This window comes from Struthio camelus, chromosome 1, assembly GCF_040807025.1.
Source record: "Struthio camelus isolate bStrCam1 chromosome 1, bStrCam1.hap1, whole genome shotgun sequence".
Classification (NCBI taxonomy): domain Eukaryota; kingdom Metazoa; phylum Chordata; class Aves; order Struthioniformes; family Struthionidae; genus Struthio; species Struthio camelus.
In genome coordinates this window covers 54,578,695-54,601,855 of record NC_090942.1, presented here as the reverse complement: position 1 = coordinate 54,601,855, position 23,161 = coordinate 54,578,695, and the positions used below count along the sequence as shown (strand labels likewise).

The 23,161-nt window shown below is 39.5% G+C and overlaps 1 protein-coding gene across 15 annotated transcripts in view; it reads right to left on the bottom strand.

Moving 5' to 3' along the window:
* Nucleotides 1-23,161, bottom strand: part of CNOT4 (CCR4-NOT transcription complex subunit 4) — an 83,705-nt gene that overhangs the window by 44,159 nt on the left and 16,385 nt on the right. For all 15 annotated transcript variants that reach the window (XM_068939047.1, XM_068939027.1, XM_068939069.1 and 12 more), the window contains exon 2: nt 484-727. In XM_068939047.1, the coding sequence (XP_068795148.1) occupies nt 484-657 (174 nt within the window). In that variant the 5' untranslated portion in view covers nt 658-727. The remainder of the gene's footprint in view (nt 1-483; nt 728-23,161) is intronic.

Here is a 23,161-nt window from a genome sequence, read left to right as displayed (position 1 = left end):
AGTGTCCAGAAAGTAAGGATAAAAGCTCTGGTGCCATAAACACAAAGCAAGCAGGTGCTTTACGAGCTGGCCTCTGGCAGCTCTGCTAGTTTAGCTGAACTTTGGCCCTCAGCAAACCCCTGATGCTGGAATCCTCACCGTCCTTCCTGAAAAGGCTCTGGCAATGCATCAGCACCCCAACTCCCAGGATTTTATTTTATTATTATTTTTTTTTTTGGACAGTTCTCCCAGCATCAGTACGCCTCGGTTCTGATCCACAGCTTCCCCTATTAATCCAGTTCTGAGTTTAACAAACCAAGACTAGAAGTTGCACAACAGCTTCGACACATGTGCAGATAGAATCTGAAAGATCCAACACCTCACCCTGCAACTATGCCATTACCAGAAGAATGTTTCCCCGAAGGAAAAGGGTGTCTCTTGTACCAACACAATACAAGAGCCTTGTGATACGTGCAAGACAAGCCGCTGTTCCAGGATATTTACCTTTCTGCAAGCAGGACACAGTCCATTCTCATCAGTGCGGATACGGTGCCAACAGAAACGACATATTTGGTAGCCACAGGTGCAAGGGAAGAAGTTGATGTCATCAATCTCCAGAGGCTCCATGCAAAGGGGGCATTCCACAGGGTCTTCCTTAGCATCAGGGCTGCGAGACATCTTTATATGTTCGCAGAGCAGCAAAAGTTTATAATAATTTAATGGAGCAAAAACGTCAGCACTTGAAGGTCTGTAAGGAAAAAAAAAAAAGCTATTACTACTTTTGACAGATAGCCTTTCCTTTGCATCTTTTAATAGTTTTGAGTTTTCCATTGCTTGCTTTCTCCTCATACAAATTATCTACTAACTCACAAGTTACTCACTAACAAGCCTGCACATCTTACTCTATGTCACACAAGTAGTATGAAAAATATTATTCATAATGTACCTCCCTACTGAGATAGACAGACAAGTATTACTCTAATGGTTTACTTGCCTAGTTTAGGCTTCAAGATGCCCAGCTGCATACAAATGTTTAAGAGTGTACACCATACACTGCTTCTAAGTCTTGCCAGCACTATTTAATGAGTGAAGTCTTTTATAAATTCAAAATCAAATCCTTGAACTCAGGACTTCATGTTTGAGAGCAATTAACTCCTTTGTTCAAAGGTTTGGAGCAACTTTTAGGTCATCCATTCGGACATTTCAGTAGGGGTACAGAATTATCAAACACAGAAGAACAATGAAAGCTTCTTACATAGAACTCCTCATTTATTTGTTCCTCCCGTTTTTCAGGTGCAGAAACGGATCTCGGACCAGTCATAAGATTACTTTAGTCTTAGCCAAGATTTGTCTCAGCACAGGCACACAACTTTCTACACGCAGACAACTTTGAACCATTTAGGCTTTTCATCACCATCAAACCTACAGAGCCCGATATATGCACGTGCTTGAAACAACCTATCAAAACTTCAACTTAGAAGGCAGCCACAACAAGCAATTTCTAGATCATAATTTTGAAAAACAGCAAAATTCAGGTCTCTTTTTTTAAAACTCAATCATTCGAGTGTGCTTCCATTCCATTAGTTAAAAGAATCTAAAAAGTTACTTTCACACTCAAAACAAAATGCATACAGTCCTCACTGAAATAGTCAATTATTTTCCCCAGTAAACTACAGTTCTGGATATCTGAATTTATATCTAATCTCAGGAAGCTGCATTGACCTGCTGCAAGACACGCGTGTTTGTCTGAGGGAAAGAATAAAAAGAAAACGGTAGGTTTTTATATGACTCTTCTGGAGCCAAGAGAGAACTAGACACCCACTGGAAAGAAAAGGGTAACTGGTGGGCCGGTTACACCTACATATACTGCCCCTCCTGCCCCAAACATTCAAAAAGACGTGAGCAGAACAGATGTTTGGCTGGTCGTACTGCCTGTAATGAACTGTGCCAAATAAAGCCCAAAAATGTTAAAAATTCCCAGCTCCTTTACAGTTATGCATTTCCTAGAACATCAGTCATGGTTCCTGTGCTGTATTTGTGAACTTTCTCCACTAAAACTTTTCTTAATCAGAAGTTTACTAAGAAATTAGCAACAAATTTCACGCTAAGCGGGAAAAGTAGGAAGTTTCTTAAAGTCAAGCACTACTCTCCAGTTTCTCCAAAAATCACACGTTGTTATGCAAACACAACTACAATTTAACCACACATACAATCTGGAATCTCCTCTACTTTCCCAGGGAGTTTTCAGTTTCATTTCTAACTGAAAATTGCTTGAGCACCTATTGAACGATCTTTTTCCAGACTTTAAGGAGCAAGTCTACAGACAAATCCTCATGTCCACTAGTTTGAGGAATAAGACTGACATTTATTCCCACCCTTGGGAGCGAGAAGGTTGAACGTTTTGAGACCAATCCAATACTCATGGATCAATGCAAGTTACAGTCTAAGACTGGTCTTCCATATCTTTTGTTCAATACTACCACCGCCACAAGAAACTGTCATGCATATGATCATCTGCACTCTAAATCATGCTTGCTTGCATATCTGGTAAAGCTCAAGCAGTTCCAGGTAAAGCTCGGACCTTGCATTCTACAGGAAAGATCAACTCAGCATCAGCCTGCAGTGCCTGTCCCTGTCCCACACCTTCCCCACAGGGACAGAAATTCTTCTGCAACTAGCCAGAAGAGACCTCTGAAGAGGAACAGCACATACATACACACACCCCCATCCCTAAAGCACCACCCACATATACGAGTAGTGCAGAGACAGTGGAAACAAGGATATAGCTCTGTATGGAAACGGTCACACCATGGCTAGGCTAACCATTGCTCACAGGCTCATCCCAGCAGCTTAGACTAACTGCAATTTAGACTAGGACTCCCTACCTTAGTTTGGTAGGGAAGATGTACTTCATACCTATAAGCTAATCCTGGTAAACACATATCACTGCCCTAAAGAAAATTCTGAAGTTCCATTAAATGCTCACATGAAAGCAAAGGTGAAGGAATGGATTATAGATGCAGTAAGCATTATGTCCCTATGCAGCAGGCATCAGTAACAACATTGCCTTCTTCCTGACCATCACAATGACTCACATCAAAAAGTTACCAAACTCATAATATAACACTTTTACTTAGTTATCTATACTTTTATTACTGGTGTATCACAGTTATTTTGACTGGCTCAAAAATCAGGTACTGGGATGTTACCAGTGCTTTACTGAAATAACACCAGCAGAATCTGAGGTGAAAGAAGGAAAAGAGGATTCGTTTGTGTGGCAACTTTGTCTTGTATTTAAGAACACATTAACACTGGCAGAGGGGTGAAGGAGGTTAAGAAAGGGCCACAGTATGCTATTTAATTGCTCTTTATGCAGATAATACACACTTCTACAGCAATCATTACGATTTGCATTTTCTGTAGGCAAATTACATTTATTTTAATAAACTTTTGATTGTATAACAGCAAAACCATTCCTGTGCGAAATGAATTTTCAACTGAAGCATCCAGTGAACTCCACAGATTTTCTTCAGTTCAGCTTCGACTTCATCACAGACCTCCAAACAGGTCAGTAAGCAAAGAGCAAGTTCTGTTCAACTGTGTACTCATTCCACTGCACATTCAGCACCTCTGAGCCTACTGAAACACATCTGAATAAAGCTATACCAGGACTAGTGAAACTGTAGCTAGAAAAAACTGCAGTTTTGAAAAAACTTACAGCAAAACTACTCAATTATGAAGTTACTATTTGGAATCTCTGCTAAGAAGTGTCATCAGCTCATAAGGGAAAAAACAAGTGACATATTAGCCAGAGCCTCTGGGATATGCAGATAGGCTCTCTAACAAAATTGCAACATGATTAACATTTATGAGATGTTTAAGTTAACACTAAGAGTTCAGCAGCTGCTAGCAATAATACCAATAGCTTGCTTCAGTCAGCAAATGGCCTGTTATTTTCCAACAAGGAGTAAAGAGCAGCTGTGTGCCATGTTTTTTGGAACTAAGTGAAAGGCAATATTTATTTACTTGGGAAAAGACCATTCAAGCATCCCATTCAGAGATTCTCCATTGAAGTGCATCTCCATTTCAGTGGTGCTTATAGATTAGGGAGCGTGTGCCACTCCTGCACCAGAACACCACTCATTTTTCCAAAATGAAATAAATAGCAGGCAGAGTAAGACAACACGAACGCATTGTTCATATAGAGCTACCAAGAAACATAGCATAACTAGTCAGCTCTAAGGCTATTGCAAACTGTTCTCACAAACTACTCATCTTAAGATTGACATCATAGGAAAACTAACGAGCAGTAGCAAAAAGTGAAAACTCAGATTATATACATTCAATCTGGAGTATTTGGTCTTTGGGGTCACTTGCAAAGAGACTAAATTAACAGCATCAAGAGAAAAGGAGAAAGGTTGTGCACGCACATGATACTAGCAGCAAGACTTCAGCCATACAGTTTTCATAACACTGACAACCACAATGAAACAGGGCTCCAGCAGTTCCCCATCCTGTTTACAGGAGACTGGGTCAACATTTTCACACATACAAAGATGAAGCAGAGGTGGACAACGTCCAGCAGCGTCTTCTACATGTGGTCAGTTTGTAATAGGTAACACAACCAGAATACGGAACTAAATTGGTCTGGTGGAAGGGACAAGACACATGACTACATAAAGTTCTCTTTTCCAAAGAAGTACTCAAAATGAAAAAAAAAGATAATTTTTCACCAACTTCTAAAGTGTTTACTTAGTAGATTTGACAGCTGCTGCTTGTCAGCTTCACCATAAAACTGTTTCTTTCAATGAAATCCTCAAAATTTCGAAGTTGGGGGAAAAAAAGACCCTATTTGAGGGTACTCAAACATCATCTGAACAGCTTTCCTTCTAAAATAGCTGGTGACTTGAGTTTATTTAGAATGTATACACTGATTTTTTTTCCTCCCTGTTTACTTGAGGTGAGCAAGTTTAGCTTGCAGCAGTTTTTTTCCATCCATAAGTCTAAAAGAGGTCCTAAAGGGACAGGGGAAAAGCAGCTAGCTTCCTACCCATTCTTTTTCCTCAAGGGCACTCATTTAAGACATCACCCCCTTCTCCTATTAAATACTAGAATGCCTCCAGTTGCTGGCAGTTCATTTCAGTAAAAAAAAAAAAAAAAAAAAAAAAAGTTCCTTAAAGTTTTAAGTTCTCCGTCAGGAGGCAGCTAGCCCCACAGGATACGGACATATTCTTCCCCTTAATCAGACAAGGGAATGAATTCAGCCCTGCTACTTGCTTTAAAGCACAAAATGAAGTAAAGAAAATTGGATTAAAAGACTTGAATCTCCAGATATTTTCTGGGATGCAGGGCCTCTTGAAGGAAGAGGAAAAAAGAAAAGAAAAGAAAAAGAGGTATGTGTTAGCTAATGTTTCACTTAAAGTTCAAACATACCTGACACTTGAAGTGAAACAGGTCGGAGTCTACGCACTGAACCTTTAGTAAAGGTTTGTTAAACTTACGCAAACAAACTCAAACATTTTTTCATGGCCTTGTGTCTTTGGAAACTCATTAGCCCCTGAGAAGTCTCAGAAGTGAGCTGTGGATTCTGCCTGGGAAACATCACAAGAGAGCCAGTCCACTGGAAATTCCCATTCTCATTGGGCTGAAGTATCAATTCCCTTTCCAAACAAAGATCTATCCCATTTAAAAGCTAGAGATAAAGAGATAGATAGAATGTAAAACGAAGTTATAATGGATCCTGTAAACAGAATCCAGATTAAGCAGAGCAACAGCAGCTCTCAGCAGAGCACTCTCCTCCACGCAGGGCAAGGGAACACTGGCCTTTCTCTCAGACACATTTGGATCACGTCCCTTCCCTGGCAACTCCACTGAAAGGAAAACAATCTTGATTTCTTTTTGTCTCCAAGTGCAAGAAAGATTATCATTTCTTCACATTACAGTGACCACCTAAATGTTTACCTTCAAACGTCTTTCACAGATGGGTTGCATAGAAAAGGCCTTCCCCCCCCCCCCTTTTTTTTTTTAAAGCCATGCAGAACCAAGGAAGAGTCAGCAAATCGTTCAGGGTCTCACAGAAAGCCTGTGGCAAAGAAAGATCAAATATGCATGTCCCAAAGAACAGACTAGTATCCTAATCATTAGCACATCTAGTCTCAACTCTTAATTAGGTCATCCATATAATTCAGAAGAAACTCAGGGAACTTTCATAGGCCGCCTCTTTGACATGCTATACTTCACTTATCCGTAAATTTTTGGAACGCTAGAAAAGGAGAATGATCCCTTTCTTCCACAACCTCTTCCTTCACATCAATATACAGTGATATTTTACTGTCAGCTGGTTAGCAGCACTTAATCGGGAGACTATGGGCAGGAACACTGAAAACAGTCTGTGCTTACTTTTTTTTTTTTTTTTTAAAGTTTTTTGTTTTATGGCAGTGTTGCTGACTCAGAACAAGGATACTTCAGTGGCAAGCCAGTAAGCTCTCTAATGCATCCAAGTTAATTTTCATTTGAGACAGAGGGAAGGCTCATTTCCTACTTCTTTTTCTGACAATGCTGAACATTTAAAGCAAGTTGCACTAGTAGCTGTAAAATCATGCCCAGTAATCGCAAAATCTGTTTTCTTTCGTGTCTCCTTTCTGGAGTAATAAGGTTTATTATTCATTCTGTGGTCTTCAGCAAGACTTTGATCACAATACAATTAGTGTGTAAGAAAAGTAAGAGGTGGACAGAGTCCCATACGTTTAGAAAGTATTACTAAGAATCAGGGAGCCATCTTGGTATTTCTAAACTCAATGTTATACTGACCAAGATCATGCCCAATCTATCTTAAAGAGGTCAGAATTAAGCTCTTCAGAGATTCCTCCACCTTAAGTTTCCCTAAGGGAGCTTAAACAGTTCTCTCGTGCTTTCAGACTGTAGCTGTTCCTTCCCATCCTCAAGCCACCACTTTGAATTCTGCCAGGCTAAGCATTGGTTCTGTCACTTAAACCAACAAAACCAAAAAAAACTGCTTTTGCTAGGTCCTATTTCAGCTAAATCAATCCCTCCGCCCCAGTTCAATACACAGCCACACAAAAGCTTGCGCCGACCCAGTGAAGAGGTAGAACAAGCGACCAGAGGTAGCAACTGCTCAGGCAGCACATTCAGCAACAGTGCAAAAATCAGCCAAAGAATTCACTAGATAGCTTTCAACGCAACAGCCTCAAGGCACCCTAATAACAAAAATAGAAGAGTCAGGTGCCATCTGCTAAATGAAAGGGGAACTGATCATTCTTTACAAATCCAGTGTGAATGCAAACTATTTTAGGATAGCTACGTGGCAAAAAAGTTACGCACTATGAATAAATGCTTTTCTCTCACTTACACTGAACTAAGAATTGAGAACATTAGGCTTATTTTTATAGGAGTCTGAAAGCTTTTATGCATAAAAGGCTACATAATGCATGAACACTGATTAAGAGATTACTTAAAATTACTTCCTCATAAATTATGAACAGTATCAAGACGTCAAATTTTATTTAGAAAGAAAACAGGCCTAGTAAGATTGACAAATTGATGCACAAACAAAACTTTGGACACAGCTATCCAACAACACAACGCCATCCCACTATCTAGATTGATTTAGTCAAAGTCAAATATAACATTGCTGTATAATTGTCTAAGCGTATCTCCCATTTAGTCATATTAGAAATTGAATGCTAACATTCCTTACTTTTTCTGTACGTCAACCCATTTCTTTTTATGCCTATAGCTCCACTATATTTTAACATGACAGGTCAAAAGCACTTGGATAGTCAACCAGAAGTAGACTACACAATTACAAACTCAAATATTTCAAAAGTCTGTGTCAGACAGTAACACCCAATTTTGAAATGCAGATTCGACAATGATCATTTCCAAGTTCTCATGACACAAGCAGGAGATGCTCAAGCAACAAGTTAAGCAAAAAAAAAGCCATACCCAGATACACTTTTCGTATACAGCAAATTAAATATTACAAATCATTGTCAAAAGGATGTTGACGATATCAAAAACATTAACATGTAAGAAGAAGTCATGCAGAATAGATCCACCTGTTGTTGCTAAGCATAAGATGAAGTTCTATCTAAACTATCCAAATTCCCTAAATTTCTCATTACTGAGGAAAAAGGTGCTACTCAGTTTCTTGTACTTTCTTCTGAGCACCTGCTATCAGAAAGGAGATCTAGAGAGATCAACTTAACTGATGCTGCAGCAACCACAATTAGTTAGAAAACAAGCTATTTTGGGAACAGTTAGTCTTTATTCTGTCCATGTAGCACCCCACTACAAGATATCCTTATTCTGCAAACAGGGTACCTACGCATCACACTGCGAATAATTCAATCTCTCCCTAATGCCGTCTGCTTCAGAGTGCTTAGTAAGGCTATATATGTATGTATAGAGGTTTTGTCCTCCTTTTAAGCCAATAAAGGATCAACAGGGATGGAAAAACGCCTATTCTTTTCAGAGGTAAGAAAAAAATAGACAAGTCCTAACATACTAATTTTCTCCATGTACAAGGTCTGGGCATATTGATTTCATTACAAAAGAACCACATTCTAGCACTGAAATACCATCAGAACAGTACTTCTGCAAAAAGCAATGTATTGTGAAAGACAGATGGCTTTGAGATTAACAGCTTCATTAAGGCATGTACATGCACTGATCTGTTTGTGATATGATAGTATTCAATTGTAAAGGCAGTCACTAATGTAATACAGGGCATTCAGCATCTGCCTAGAGTCCCCCAACAGATCAAGCTTTTTAATGTTACCATACCTGGCTAATATTGTTTAGCCACTCAAACTTCTCTATAGCAAAGCACAGAAGCTGTGGGAGAAGTAAGGGTACTCTACTGAACTTGGCTTCCATGCGTTTAACAGAAGTTTCAAACAACCAGTTCTTCCAATACTTTTACCTCTGAAGATGAAAAAAATCCTAAACAAGTGTCTCATTGGTGCTATCCTGAGTAAATTAGTGGACGCTGGCTGTGACAGCTTTAAGCTTCAACTCAACCACGTGTGGCAACCTGTAGCACCAGGAATTTGTGGAACCAAAGAAGCTTAATTATCTATGGATTTCTTATCCTGAATCTGCTTTTCATTCAAGCATGCACTGACTAAAAACCATCACATTTAAAACAAAGTACAAGTTAAGCCTCCCCTCAATTTAAACCCATTTTAACATATCATCTGAAATGTATTTTTTTCTATTGGTAACTACTAGAATACGTTGATCTTCAACAGCTTTTAAGATAGTTTGGGGGTTCTTCTGGTTTTTTTGGGGGAGGGGGAGTCTTCTAAACAAACCCAATGGAAGAGCTGCATCTACCTACTTAGGCTGCTGCTCTTTCAGTGTATACCATGTTTCTTTAGACTAAGAAAAAAAGTCCTAAAAGAAGTCACTGGTGCATTTCATAACGCTTTAAAAACAAAATTGAATGATGAAATTTTTAAATCAGTGAAGTATACAAAGGTAATATTAAGCACTTAGATGTGCTTACAACAGAAGGCAATACATCTGCAAAACTTAACAATTTTAAGTTATCCAAAGGTAGCACTCTTAGCAGTAGGTTTTATCACGAACAGTAGGTTTTATCACCAAATCCTTCAAGATTTCAGAACTAGCATAGCATATCTTCACTTTCATCTTCTGATGAAACCCCAAGCTTTTCTACCTTAAGAGAATTGGTTCCTCTAGTTAAAGTGAGCTAATAAGAGAACTAGTAAATTAAACTGACATAGCTTCCCTGTGCCTGTAAGAAAAGTTGGTGCAGCAATTAAACTGATATCAGTTACTTAGATGGCAAATTCTTACCAGTTACAAAGATGTGTGAATTGATTGTATGTTGAATATGTTGCCTACCAGAGGAAGGGTTAATTCAAATGACTAAGAGATCATAGTTAAGAGATCAATGTTATACCACGTTTCAAATTGATTTTGATAGGAGAGTTTAACTTTTTTTTTTTTTTTTTAAAAGAGACATGACTTGAAATAAAGACCCACTTTAAAAGCAATTGTTTTAATAGTTTTCTTCTATAATTCAGGCTCCTCGAGTTACCACATTAGTTCAACCTTTCCTCTTTGTCCAGTATTTCAGTCTGTTCTCTCTCCCAAGCAGCAGCTCAGTTCTCTTTGCTTGTCTCCTACGCAGCCCCCTTGCTGTTTAAAATCTCTCGCTTTTCACTGGTGTCTCTGATACCATTCAGCATATTCACATTTTCCTAGGATGTCTTCATCCAATAGGCAAGAAACCCAGAATTTGCTCCAGGCTCTGGCTATTTGTCTTTATCAGTCTATTTCTTTCTCTTCTGAAGGAGGAAAGTAAGAACATAACATTTTGTAATGAAAACATTTTGTGCTAGCTTGTATTCGACTGTATGCTTAATAATAATAGCCAATATTCCCAGATCCAGTCATAAAGCTCAGCTCTGATGAGCTCCAGAAGTCCTTAAAGACTGCCCAGAAATTGACATATGCGCACAAGAATCACCCCACCTAAGGCTGCAAGACTGTATTTGAATATAATCCACATTTTGCAACACTCTGCCAGCAGCCATTATATGTCCTAGGAGTCCTGGTGGACAACAAGTTAAGCATGAGCCAGCAATGTGCCCTTGGGGCCAAGGCGGCCAACGGGATCCCGGGGTGCATTAGGCAGAGTGTTGCCAGCAGGTCGAGGGAGGTGATCCTGCCCCTCTCCTCAGCCCTGGGGAGGCCTCACCTGGAGTACTGTGAGGCATGGAGCTAATGGAGAGAGTCCAGCGGAGGGCTACAAAGATGATTAGGGGACTGGAGCATCTCTCCTATGAAAGGAGACTGCAAGAGTTGGGCCTGTTCAGCCTGGAGAAGAGAAGACAGAGGCGATCAGAAGGGGGAGTGTCAAGGACGAGGCCAGTCTCTTCTCTGTGGTGCCCAGCAACAGGACGAGAGGCAATGGGCAGAAACTGAAACACAGGCAGTTCCATCTAAACCTGAGAAAAAACTTCTTCACTGTGAGGGTGACTGATCACTAGCACAAGTTGCCCAGAGAGGTAGTGGAGTCTCCTTCCCTGGAGATACTCAAAACCCGCCTGGATGTGATCCTGGGCAATACGCTCTAGGCGACCCTGCTCGAGCAGGGGGGTTGGACTAGATGATCTCCAGAGGTCCCTTCCAACCTCAACCATTCTGCGATTATCATCTGGATAACTTAACAAAAAGAACTTTTTTTTGACCTGAACTCCAGCTGCACTAGTTCACCAGTTGTAATACCAGTTGTAATATTAAGCTTAACTTGAAAGGATGTCTGAAGAGCAAGATCATCATCATCATCACTGAAGGACACTCAAGCACAGAACATCAACACAAGATCCTTAAGAGAAACATATGGGATTTTAACACAACTTGCATTAAAGGCTAGTTTAGCTTTTACTTAAAGACCTTCTCTCATTGTCATTGTGCAGCAAACAAGACTGCTGCAGCATCTGCAGAAGTCTTAGCTTGCCTGTCCAACTGTATTCAGTAATTAAAACAGCTGTACCGTGCAGTATAAAAACCTGCACTGTTTCTCAGTTCTCATATTCATTCCTGAATGTTTATGTTATCCAGTAAAGGAAAAAAGAATCTTCTGCTAGACCCCCTGCAAACCGATCACTAGATATTTTTAGTATTTATTAGATAGAGAATATGTATGCTAATGAAGGCGGCATTTGTTACTTGCCCCTGAAGCAGCACTTACAGAAAGTATGATTAAGGAAAATGCCATCTTAACTACAGCACATGAGGTTTTCCTTTTTGAATTTCTGTGAAAATTCAGGTACTCGAGGGTCTCAAGTTATTACAAATTCAGTGGTATGTTTTGTTCTTAAGGCAATAGAATCCAGTACGTAACACATGCACTTCAGAAGGCATCTTGGAAATAATACCCAATGATACAAGTTAGAGCTGGGGAGGAGGGTGCAAGAGAAGGGGGATAAAAGCTGATCACATCAGAGATACACATTCTTATTTGTAGCAGTATGCATTACCAAGAGACACATCTATTTCTTTGGTACATAAGAATTCCCAAAATGACTTGTACAAAATTGGGTATAAAATGGAAGACTGGATGACTATAGGCTGTGGTTTCTTGTCTCTACCTGCAAAGTATCTCAGAAACCATCTAAATTCCTTAACTCTTCCATATGAATCACAGTTGTCAAGCAATACTAAATGATAACAAAACAGAAAGGTAAATCAGTCATATCTGTACTTCCAAAAAGACACTGCAAATACTAAATTTTTTGTTTACATGGAAGTTGGGCAGAAGTTTGGGCTTTCTACCCCTTGTCTCCAACTGAGAACCCCCTTGAACATAATTCTTAATTCCATAACCTGCTTCAGGCCATTGGACTTAAGCAGAAAGTGAAGTGTATGAAAGGAAGCGAAACGTAAATCAGAGTACTAGATCATCCTTTTTCAATATTAGCGCAAGACACGAATAAAACTAAGAATTATTCACTCTGAAGCTTGCAAAGCAGCTTATAACTTCAAAAATAGGGTATGGAAGATCCAACCAATGTTAGTGACAGGCCCACAGTTCTATTCTGCAGCATCCTTGAAATTAGAAAAGCTTAAGTGGAGACACCAAGGCATACCCGAGAGAGTCTGGAAGAGACAACACATTTTAAATAATTCTGATAAGAGCTTCTTATGTATGCATGTAAAACTTATGTTAAAGAGTGACCTCCATGAAAACTGATCCGGACTACTTAAATGTTGATTTGCTTTCTCCCCAACTTCAAATAAGGAATGTTTATTCTGTGCTCCATCTGCTGCCATTGTTCAACGTTTTCAACGGAAGACTTGACCTTTAAGTATCATACAGTGGCAGACCTATTATAGGCTTTTCAAGTCATTTTAAACAGCAGATATGAACATCATCCTAATTATTGGTTTTTTAGCAATGATATTAGTCTCTCACATTTTTTCCATATTCCTCGCAAGAATAAGCGTACGGACTTTGTTGGGTTGGAGCAGGGGGAAAGCATCAAAACAAGTCCAACACTGAGAAACATGCACAGAGAAAGCTGTATGCAGCTCCTCTATAGATTCTGGATGAGCAGGGATTCCAGCTTGAGTGCTTCTGCTAAACTCAAGTAATAAATGCAAAGCATTGAGCTCAGAAGAATAAAAACCCATTGTTGAGGTTCAGGCACTCTTCAGTGCCCACAACTCCATCTTGAAACTCACTGGCAGCTGATGCCAGACAGTAGAGGACTGGCATGAAGGATTCCGTATGACATCGATTAATAAATTGACAGCCACATATGGTACTACACTGAACATTCTTACAGTCTCAGCTACTATCTTCCCTTAATATATTACAGTGATTGTATCTTCATCTTTCAAATTCTTTAAATACACTGCCTCAAAATCAGAAGGTATTTTGAAATCAAGCAGGCAAGAGGTATTAACAGAAGCTCAAATGTCTGCACACCCCAGAGGATTCCTGCTTGCTACCTGGCAGGCAGATTTGTCAGAATCAGGGATCTTATCTTGCAGTGTTTGTGAAACTGATCCTCCATCCCTTATATACACATATGGGTATATATACATATTCATATTTTTGTTGCATATGTATTTTTATATACATACGTATCTGTGTGTGAATGTATGCATGAAATAAGCCTCTGCTTCTTTGTCATTTCCCTGGTCAGAATCTGTGCGGCACCCATGTGATTGTCCCGGTATTAATTACTCAAGTATTGGTATTGCTCAAGTCCTGTTATTACTTTAAGTCTAATCCTAACTTAGGAGAAAAATTAAAGCAGAGTAATTCTTTATCTTCATTTTGCCCTGGAATTATATGGACACTCTATAAAGATCTCAATCATCTTCTGATTCTCCAGGCTGTAACTTCATTCCTGATAATTCAGTGCCCTACTGGATGCCATGAAGCAATGAAGTCTCCACAGAATTCTAAGAACTGTGATAGTCCGAATAGTTTGAATGGTACAGATTAAATACCTGAAGGAAATACGCCACACTCCTAAAAGTTTCTTCAGACTTCAAAAGAAAGTAGTAGTAAGGGAACACCATCCCAACATGTGTATATATAAGAAAAATCTACAGTCTTTAAAAAGAGTCAGAGACAAAAGTGAGGTAAAGAACTCCAGAGATACCTGTCGTCCCCCCGAAATGGGATTGTTCCCATAGAAAGCTAGCAGGAACCACGGTTTTCCCTCTCAAGGCAGAAGTTTTCATACGTAGATTGGCCCTATGAACAGAGCCCTCAGCAGCAGATGACTACTAACTAAACCACTTGGCTTCAGCTGAAGGAGAAAGCAAGAGAATAAGGAAGAAGTGATAATACAGTCAAATAGTGACTGCTAATCAGCCTACATGCCATTCCTGAAAAAGTAAAAAAAATTGAACAGAGATACTAAAGGATAAATCTTAAAACAAGAAAATAACTTACTGTTCCTGGACCTGAAGATGCTGTGTAGCAGCAATAGTGCAGCTACAGCCATTTCTTTATGGGAGACAGCACAAGGAAAACTGTCAGAGCAATAACGCCATCTGACAAAGCCTGTAGTTTACTCTGCCAGCTTTTTTGCACCGTTTAAAATATTGCCAAGTCTGAATTGAATATTCCATTTTAATGACACCGGTTACCTTTGGTCAGACCAAAATGAATAGCTCCACTTTTTTTTTTTTTTTTTAAATCAGGTAAATCAGTAGTGATTTCTTTTCATGCACGTAACTGAATATGCTGTGGTCTATAGCTCACTTGTAGCTGATTGCATTATATATCTCCTCTATACAATTGAGACAACTTGAAAAAGAATTTACAAATACAGGTCTGAAGAAGTGAAAACAAGCCTGTTAAATTTTGTTCTAGTCATTTCTTGGGGGTGGGGTGGAGCGATGCCGAAGGAGGACATGGTTCAAAGTGTTCCTGACTCGGCACAGAAAGAACAAAGCTACAGTCTTTCTACTTAGGTTCATCAAGCCTACTAAATTCAACTTTGAATTTAAGGAAAATTTGCAGTTTGGAAAAGGCCGCCACACCCACAAACCTGTAGCTGATGCATGAAATCCATTTGCCAGTCATTATTACAAAAATCTTGAATATACTAAGCAGTGCTCCAAAACCGGGATTTCTTGTCTCCATGTCTTAGAGTATGATTGTATATGTCCCTTTATGCCCTTAAGCGTTAATACACAGAGCCTGAAAATTGTCAAAGTCTTGTTTTACAATACCTACTGATTCATTCTTTATCTGATAATCTACTCACTTAAATACAAGCTTTACTTGGTGAGGGGGGAAAAAAGGATAAATCCCTTTAAAAACCTCTAGGCAGAAAAACTAATTTCTAATTTGTATTTATTTTTAATGCCATTTAGCTTAAGGATTTGGCTGCGTTTTTCCTCTAAAAAGCTTTTCAGCTTTGTGAAGTTTACCTTCACAAAGTCTATGATCACTAGTACACAGCAAAAACATGCGTTGGGGCTAGGGGAGGAGGACAGCGCTTACCCGATGAGCCCCCGCCTTAGAACGTCTTTGCTAAGGAGTTCACATAGATGCCTATTAATTGGCATTTGCAGTAGCAGGTTTTTAAGAACAAAAGTTGATAGGTAGAAAGACTTTAAAAGGAACTTTGCAGACTTTTCCTGTAATAAGAAAGTGTCAGCTAGAACAGCATTCAAGTTGTTTCAGAGAAAACAGTTTAAATTTCTTTGTATCTTCTCCTGCTGGGTTTGCAGAATCAGAGATTACTTGTACATGCAGCACTGCACATGATTCAGCTTTCAGTCAGATATTAAGCATCCAAAGAAGCATCCACTCCTAAACAAAAATGCTTTATTTTCTTCAGGAGTGAACAAACGATACAAAGCCTGCAGCTTTCAAGGTTTAGTCTGCAATCAAGTCCCATAGGCACACTGGTTAAAGCCAGAGAGTAAGCAGGCAGGCAGAATAAAATAAAAAAATCCCCAACTGTTTCTAGAGAGAAAAGTCATTCCCCATGAGTAGTTTCTGAAGGGGATCAGAGCACGTGGCCTGGAAATTTAAGAAGGAAACAAAGTTGTCCCAAAAGGCTTTCAATAGGGTTCCACGAAGCTCTAAAGAAACTAAGCTGCCACAGAAGCAGTGTCCTCTCACAGACTAAGAGTTTGTTTTTGTTTTTGTTTTTTTTTAAAGTTAGAGACAAAGAAAAAGGGAGGTCATCTATGGGACTTCCATATGATTCTCCGATATCAGAGGCAACCATTACATTTGTTAGCAAACCAAGAAAGAAAATAAGGAGGAAGTAACCAAAGATTATTATACCAAAGAACTTAGCATCTCTAAAGACAAAAGATAAGCACAGAAAGCTGAAGGATCTCATGCAATACTGATAAAACAGTGATAAAATAGTGTGAAATGCGTTGCTAAATGCAAGGTGATGCAAACAAGAAACAACTAATCCTAAATTAGCATACACAACGATGTGCCAAACTACACATTAATATTGAAGAACAAGGTTTCTCAGCTGTCATAACAACTACCTATTGTAATGTCAGCTCAGGGATCAGTTGCAGTCAAAAGCCAAATTAGATACAAGGAATTATTAGGAAAGAAATAGTAACCAATGCCACTGTACAAATTTACAGTGCACCAGCACCCTGTAGCTCTGCAATTCTCTTCCTCTCATTACATGTAGAAAGAACTAGAAGGATAACAAGAAATACCAAAATATCATGAGAAACAAGACTATGACTCAGTGGAAGAAGGGGACTGAGTGTAAGTAGGACAGGTCCTTACCATTGTAAAGTGGAATGGAAAAGTCAAATTGAGAATATGTATGCATTAAGTAGCAATAAACAGGTATTTCAAACAGAAATCAGAAGATTTAAAGCAAACAAAAGGTGGTAATATCTCAAACAGCGCCTGTTTAAACTGTGAAACACTTTGCTGTCAGAGATTGGATATGACAAATTTTAAGGGGATTTAAAAAAGTAATTAGACAAACCGGCGGGTCAAAGAAGCAGCGTGACATGAGGAGCCCATCAAACACTATCAAGCACAAAATATACTGCCAAGGAAGTCACCAGTCTAGATGCTTCTTGAGCCAGGGAAGTACACAGGCATAGCGACTGTTATAAGAAATCCTGGTAGTATCATCTTCCTTTCCTATCTCCAGAGCTGACTTTCGTTTTTATAAAAGCGTTTTATAATTGCTATATATGTCACATCATAGTCATCAGAAGTGTAAGTAGTTACTTATACAGCATCTGCCAAGCACAAGAAACCGAAAGAAATGCACCATGTAAAAAGACAGTATGAAGACCTCAAAATTGCACTTAAATCAAGAAAAAGGCTATTCCCCCCCGCCCCATAACTTCATTAGCTCTCCTGAAGCTGGTTACTGCTAATTAGCCAAGCAATAGATACATATATTGTAAAATTCTATATCTCTTCATAGAAGTGCATCAGGAAATCATGCTGAACTGCTGAGAAACTCTCCAATTTTGATCAGGAAAGAATACATATGAGAAGCTAGTAAGAATTTAATGTTACAGAACTCTGTCAAGTTACCACACAGATATTGCATAAGCAGAATCACACCTGCACAACTGCTTCTATTTTCACACTACAGGTATTACCTGAAATTCCTCAAATTCACAACCGTCTACTGATGCTTTCAGTCACAAGTCCTTAAAAGTCTTCATAATCAAATCTACGGGGAAAAACATTTCTGACTAGGTCTTACAGTGGGAAAATTCTTAGCCTTAGCACTCACATACTGTCCACAAGTGGGCTTTTCTGGACTCCCAGTAGTTAATACAAAATTGAGAAAGATTAATTAGGTTAAGAATCGGCTTCATCCATTCTTAAAGATGGGGAAATGTAGAGCTGTTTCTATGGTACACTGAAAAAGTTATAACCCAGCTCCAAGCCCTCAGTATTCATGGAAGAGACTAGCTTACTTTCCGCTACTATCACTTTGGAACTAGCTGTTTGCCATCATACTTTTTTTTTTTTTGTATATCACTATCATAGACAAGACCTGGCTTCTTGACACAGCAGCATCTCTAATGATCTTATCCAAGTACCTCTTATCCAAGTACCTCAGACCTCCTAATCTAGGATAGCTCAAGGCATAATTCCTAGTGGCAGCCACAACTGAAATCGTACCCATTTGGACAAAAAAAGTCTACATTTCATGACCTCATATTGCCTTATTAGAAGGAGTGTCTTTTGACTTGATTCACAAAGGTGCTGTCCCTTCTCATTAGCGAACAGATCTCTCAAAAGGCACAGTACAGTTTTATCTGAATAGTGACTAAAGGTCAGTTCTGGAAGTGCAACCTAGAGATCTGTGTTACGTTGCTGAGACTTTGAAGGTACTGATCTTTCCCTTGCACACGTCCCATGTAACAGGAAGACTACATAAGCCCAATTTGAAAAGGCTCCAGAAGGATTCCTGTTTACCACCCGGGACCAATTCTTACCACATCAAGACTCCCCCCAAGGCAGACCCATCCTCAAACATTTCCTGCAAGAGCCAAACTAACAGAGATTACATTCCCTCAGCTGGGCAACATAAGAGTTTCAATCCATGTATTTTCACCTTGGCTGATGTTTCAGGGAAGAAAACTAGTTACAAGTTCAAGATCATCTCTGGCAATGGTTTAGGGCTAGCCTTTAGGGTAAGGCTATACTTATGAAAAAGTAAATGGCAACCAAGTCATATGTGCCTGTACCCCAGTGATTCCTCTGTTAACTGGTCTGAATAAGCTTATCCTCCTGTATCTTGCCCTCATGGATTTAGGGCTGAGGAAATAGGCTACCATGGGTTAAAACAGACAATCTAAATCTTTAGAATACCAGGCATGGGGAAGATTCCCCAATGGGAAGAAAAGCCCTGCGAAAGGCTTTACAAGAATTCTGTCATGATGGAAAGGATGAGAGAACTACAAGCACAGACTATATCCTCAAAGTGGCATCAGCAGGTATGATCAGGCAGCACCTGCACCAGAAGCAGGTTCAGAGAAGCAAGTTCACCCATATCTCCTCAGTGAGGGCAAGCATCCCAGAAAAGTCAATATCAAAATCAAGTGAAGAAATTCTGACTACCTCTTATCTCCCTGTGACAATCAAACAAACAACAACCAGGAGTTAAAGCTAAGTGGTTTCTTGAAAGACAGACATCCAGCCAGCATCCAAATATCTGATCAACCCCCAAGCAAGGCCCAGACTCATGACTCCCTAAGAAATAGTTCAACATGTTCCAAAATCTTCATTTAAAAAAATAATTTTTTTTTTTAAATAAGAGAACTATCACATAATTTCTCCCTAAAAGGAAGTTAATACACAACAATTTTGTTTTACATTTGAGAGGCTGCCTGTTAGCTCCAATAGCTAAATAGCACCTTGCGCCAAGGTAAGGTCTTTTTCTTGCCTTCCCCAGGGATGCAATGCCTCACCACAGTGGACCTGCACTGTGAAACTGTGACATTAGACCTTGCAAGTCAGGCATATTACCCTGCATTCTACATTCCTCTGTAAAACCAACTGTGCAACCAATCAGTCACTTCTAAATGAGGCCTAGTGTGCTCCTTTAGACAAAAAGGAAACCTCATACAACTTGTCTCTCAACCTTCTCTTACAGAGGGTCTCCCTCTGAACATGGGAGTTCAGAGGGCCACTGCTAATAGCAAAGTTAAGATCTATCACTGTGATAATGCACTCCATCTCACAAGAGGATACCATGGGTTTTCCCTGAGAAAAGAGCAAAGAAGGAAAAGACTTCTTTGTAAAGAAAACAATCTCTATGGTTAATGAATAAACAGATTGCTATTGTAGTAATTAATATTTGAACCCAAACAGAAATCTCAGAAATGGCAGGTACCATGATTATTATATCCAGAGTCACACCTTCAGACTATTTTAGCAAGTATTCTGGCAAATCTGCAGTTCATCCCCTGTGTTAGAGACTGACGGAAACAGATTTAGGAGGCTGAGTGTTTAGAGCTCAATGAAATCTGGGTGCACCTGAGAAATATTTCTTACCTTTCTACTGATTAAGCTGATTGGGTTTGTCATGTAGTCTTCCCTAGAATTTGAGATCCTTGCCTTTGCAGAAGGTAGTTTACTGAATTCAAGTTTCACATCATCCAAGATTGATGCTTCCACAGTCTTTGCTTGTACCAAAGACTTGGATGGGGGGGGGGGGGTGAGTGGGGGGAGACGAGGATACCATCCTGACTTCTCTGAAAAGTTATATAGCTCCTTCTGAAATCTCAGCTCGATTATCATTGCCCTTATTCTGCCCCATGGGAAGAAGCACAAGATGACACATTGCTGTCTTCCGCCGGTAACATTTTTGCTACAATATTAGCTAGGTTAATGTTATCTCTACTCAGATCAGAAAAGGAATTTCTCATATTGTATCCTCATATTGGTTCCAAGTTTCCCCACTCCCAGAGTGACTAAAAAGCTTTTTGTATTGGAAACTGCATGGTAAACACAGTGATAATCACCAAAAGACTCGGTGCAAAATGGTGCCAAAAGCATCATGATCCATCATGCAGGAAGACACCTCACTTGCTTGATCTGTATGGCAAATCAGTCTAAACCTTTTGAGATGAAAGTCCCTTTTTCTTTAATGGCATTGGCCATGGAAGACTGAAGTCTCTATAAGCCAAGAGAGGCTCTCTTAGGATTCCTTTTAGAGAAGCTGAACTGTATCAAAATGTTTCTAAGCAAGTTTAAATGGGCTTTAAGAAATAAAAGCCTCAGGGATTTAAAAAACAAAACACACACACACCCCAAACCAAACACAAGGAGACAGAGAATCAGGTGCCTCACTCTGAAATTCATTAGCGCTAAACTGCAAGTTGAATGAGCAATATATTCTAAACAAGCCTCTCATTGAAATCAGCCACTGGTAAGTTAACACACACATCTGACAAATAATTCCTGAGTTCGGGACACATGGAATTAAGCGGCTGCAATCATGCTTTTCCTTATGCTTTTAGTTATACAGGCTAAGTATAATTGCTACTTTGGACAGAGCTATTTGATATGTCCAGATTCATACACAAGGCCACCAAGAGGAGAATTCAGTGATTCTGTATCATCCTTTTCATTTGTTATGATCTCGTACTTGGATTTGTTGTTGCTGAACTTTTTCCCTCTGGTCTCAGAGCACAATCATTTCCAAGAATCACACAACGGTTGAGGTAGGAAGGGACCTCTAGAGATCAAGTCCAACGCCCCTGCTCAGCCAAGGTCACCTAGAGCACATTCCACAAGATTGTGTCCAGAGGGCTTCTGAATATCTCCAGGGAAGGAGACTCCACAACTCTGCGCCACCTGTGCCAGTGCTCAGTCACCCTCACAGTCAAGAAGTTTTTCCTCATGTTCAGATGGAACTTCCTGTGCTTCAGTTGGTGCCTGTTGTCTCTCAGCCTATCACTGGGCACCACTGAGAAGAGTCTGGCCCCATCCTCTTGACACCCTCCCTTCAGACACTTATACACAATGATCAGATCTCCCCCTCAGTCTTCTCCTCTCCAGGCTGAGATTGTACTTCTGATAACACCCTTTCCAGTTTAGTAAGAAGTTCCACACAGTAAGCCTTTCAATATTTGAATTTTTGACTAATTGGTGTTAGGTACATATACCCTAAAACTGATTCTCATAAAAAACAAGTCACACTAGTTTAAAGGAAAGTCATTTGCAAAACCAATTTGAAAAAACAGAAAATGGCTAGTGTACCTGGTGATTAAACAGCCACATACCCCTGCTGATCAAGGTATTTGAAATAATATGCAAATAAACCTAAATCAACTCAGCAGCTGCATTCAAAATGAACAATAATACACTCAGTCTGTTCTTCTAGTGTTCAGAGTTTCTGGGCTCTTGGTATCAGGAAGCACAGTAATCTGTAATTCATTCCGATTTCATTATATGTGCTTTATACATCTATGCTTACTATGTGTATTATAACTACCAGACAGACAGCAGTCGCTGGCATCTGACATGCTGTATTTGCTTTATGAGACTGTGAAGTTCAACTTGATGAAAAAAAGTCTTCCAAAATTAGTTTCAAAACGCCAGAAGTTCCACTTCAAGTTTGTTTGCAGAAATAAAACAATAAAACAACGGGTCATCACACCTTGCCACTTTTGTGGGGGATAGCGTGTGATTACAAACCTGTAACAGCTTTACAGTGTGGTTTAGGCCTCACCTGCAAGGTGCTGAATAGTAATTAAGCATTTTAAAGACCAAGCAGAAAACCCTCATTAGTGGTCCAACATCAGAGCAAGAAGTAGTAAAGTGGTTTTGCAGTTTGTTGGGAACATCCACTTTCAAAATAACTACAAGTTACCAAGCCAAAGGTTTACTCCCTGGGTTTTAAAAAGGTATTTCTCAATAACGTATCTGATCAACAACATAGCTAGTCCATCTTTCCTGGAGATGAGGTGGGTTTCAAAATATTCAGGGACATGGAACCCAGGCTACCCACTTCCTGGCAAGTGCTGCAGCCACCTTGCTGGCAACAGACTACCTACATAGTCCATGTTCTTTTAATATCCAGTACATAAGGACTAGATCTGTAAAGGAGAGGGTGTAAAAAAATACCTGTACAGACCACAACAAGGCATATGATCAAGTATATTTACTCCTCTGACTCAATGAAATAATATAAGTTTCTGGGCTGCTTTTTAAGGAAGAACATTTAACTGCGAGAAGTAGATTAAATTTTAATCATTATGGCATTATAGTAGAAGAGGCCTGTGATCATTACTGTACACAGGGACAAGTAAATTAAAGGTTATCAAGAGTCTTAGTTGGCAACATAACGCACAGACAAGAACACACATAGTTCAGACTGCATTAGTGTGGCAATAATGAGCTAACAACAAAAAGGCTAAATAAAGAGCAGCTTTGTATTATTGGGCTTTTTCCTGTCCCCCTCCCCCATTCTGGTTATTAAAACTTTATTACATATGCTTATCTCAACTACATCATCATTCCCAATATAGGCTAGAACACCACTCAGATTCCCAGCGCTTATACAGATGCCAGACCTTTGGAAAGGAATAAAATACTCCTGTGGCTGCTGTAACTTCAGCAACTCAATTCCCTGACACTGTGGAAGAAAAAGCTCACTGGGTGGAGCAGGGAGGGAGAAGAAAC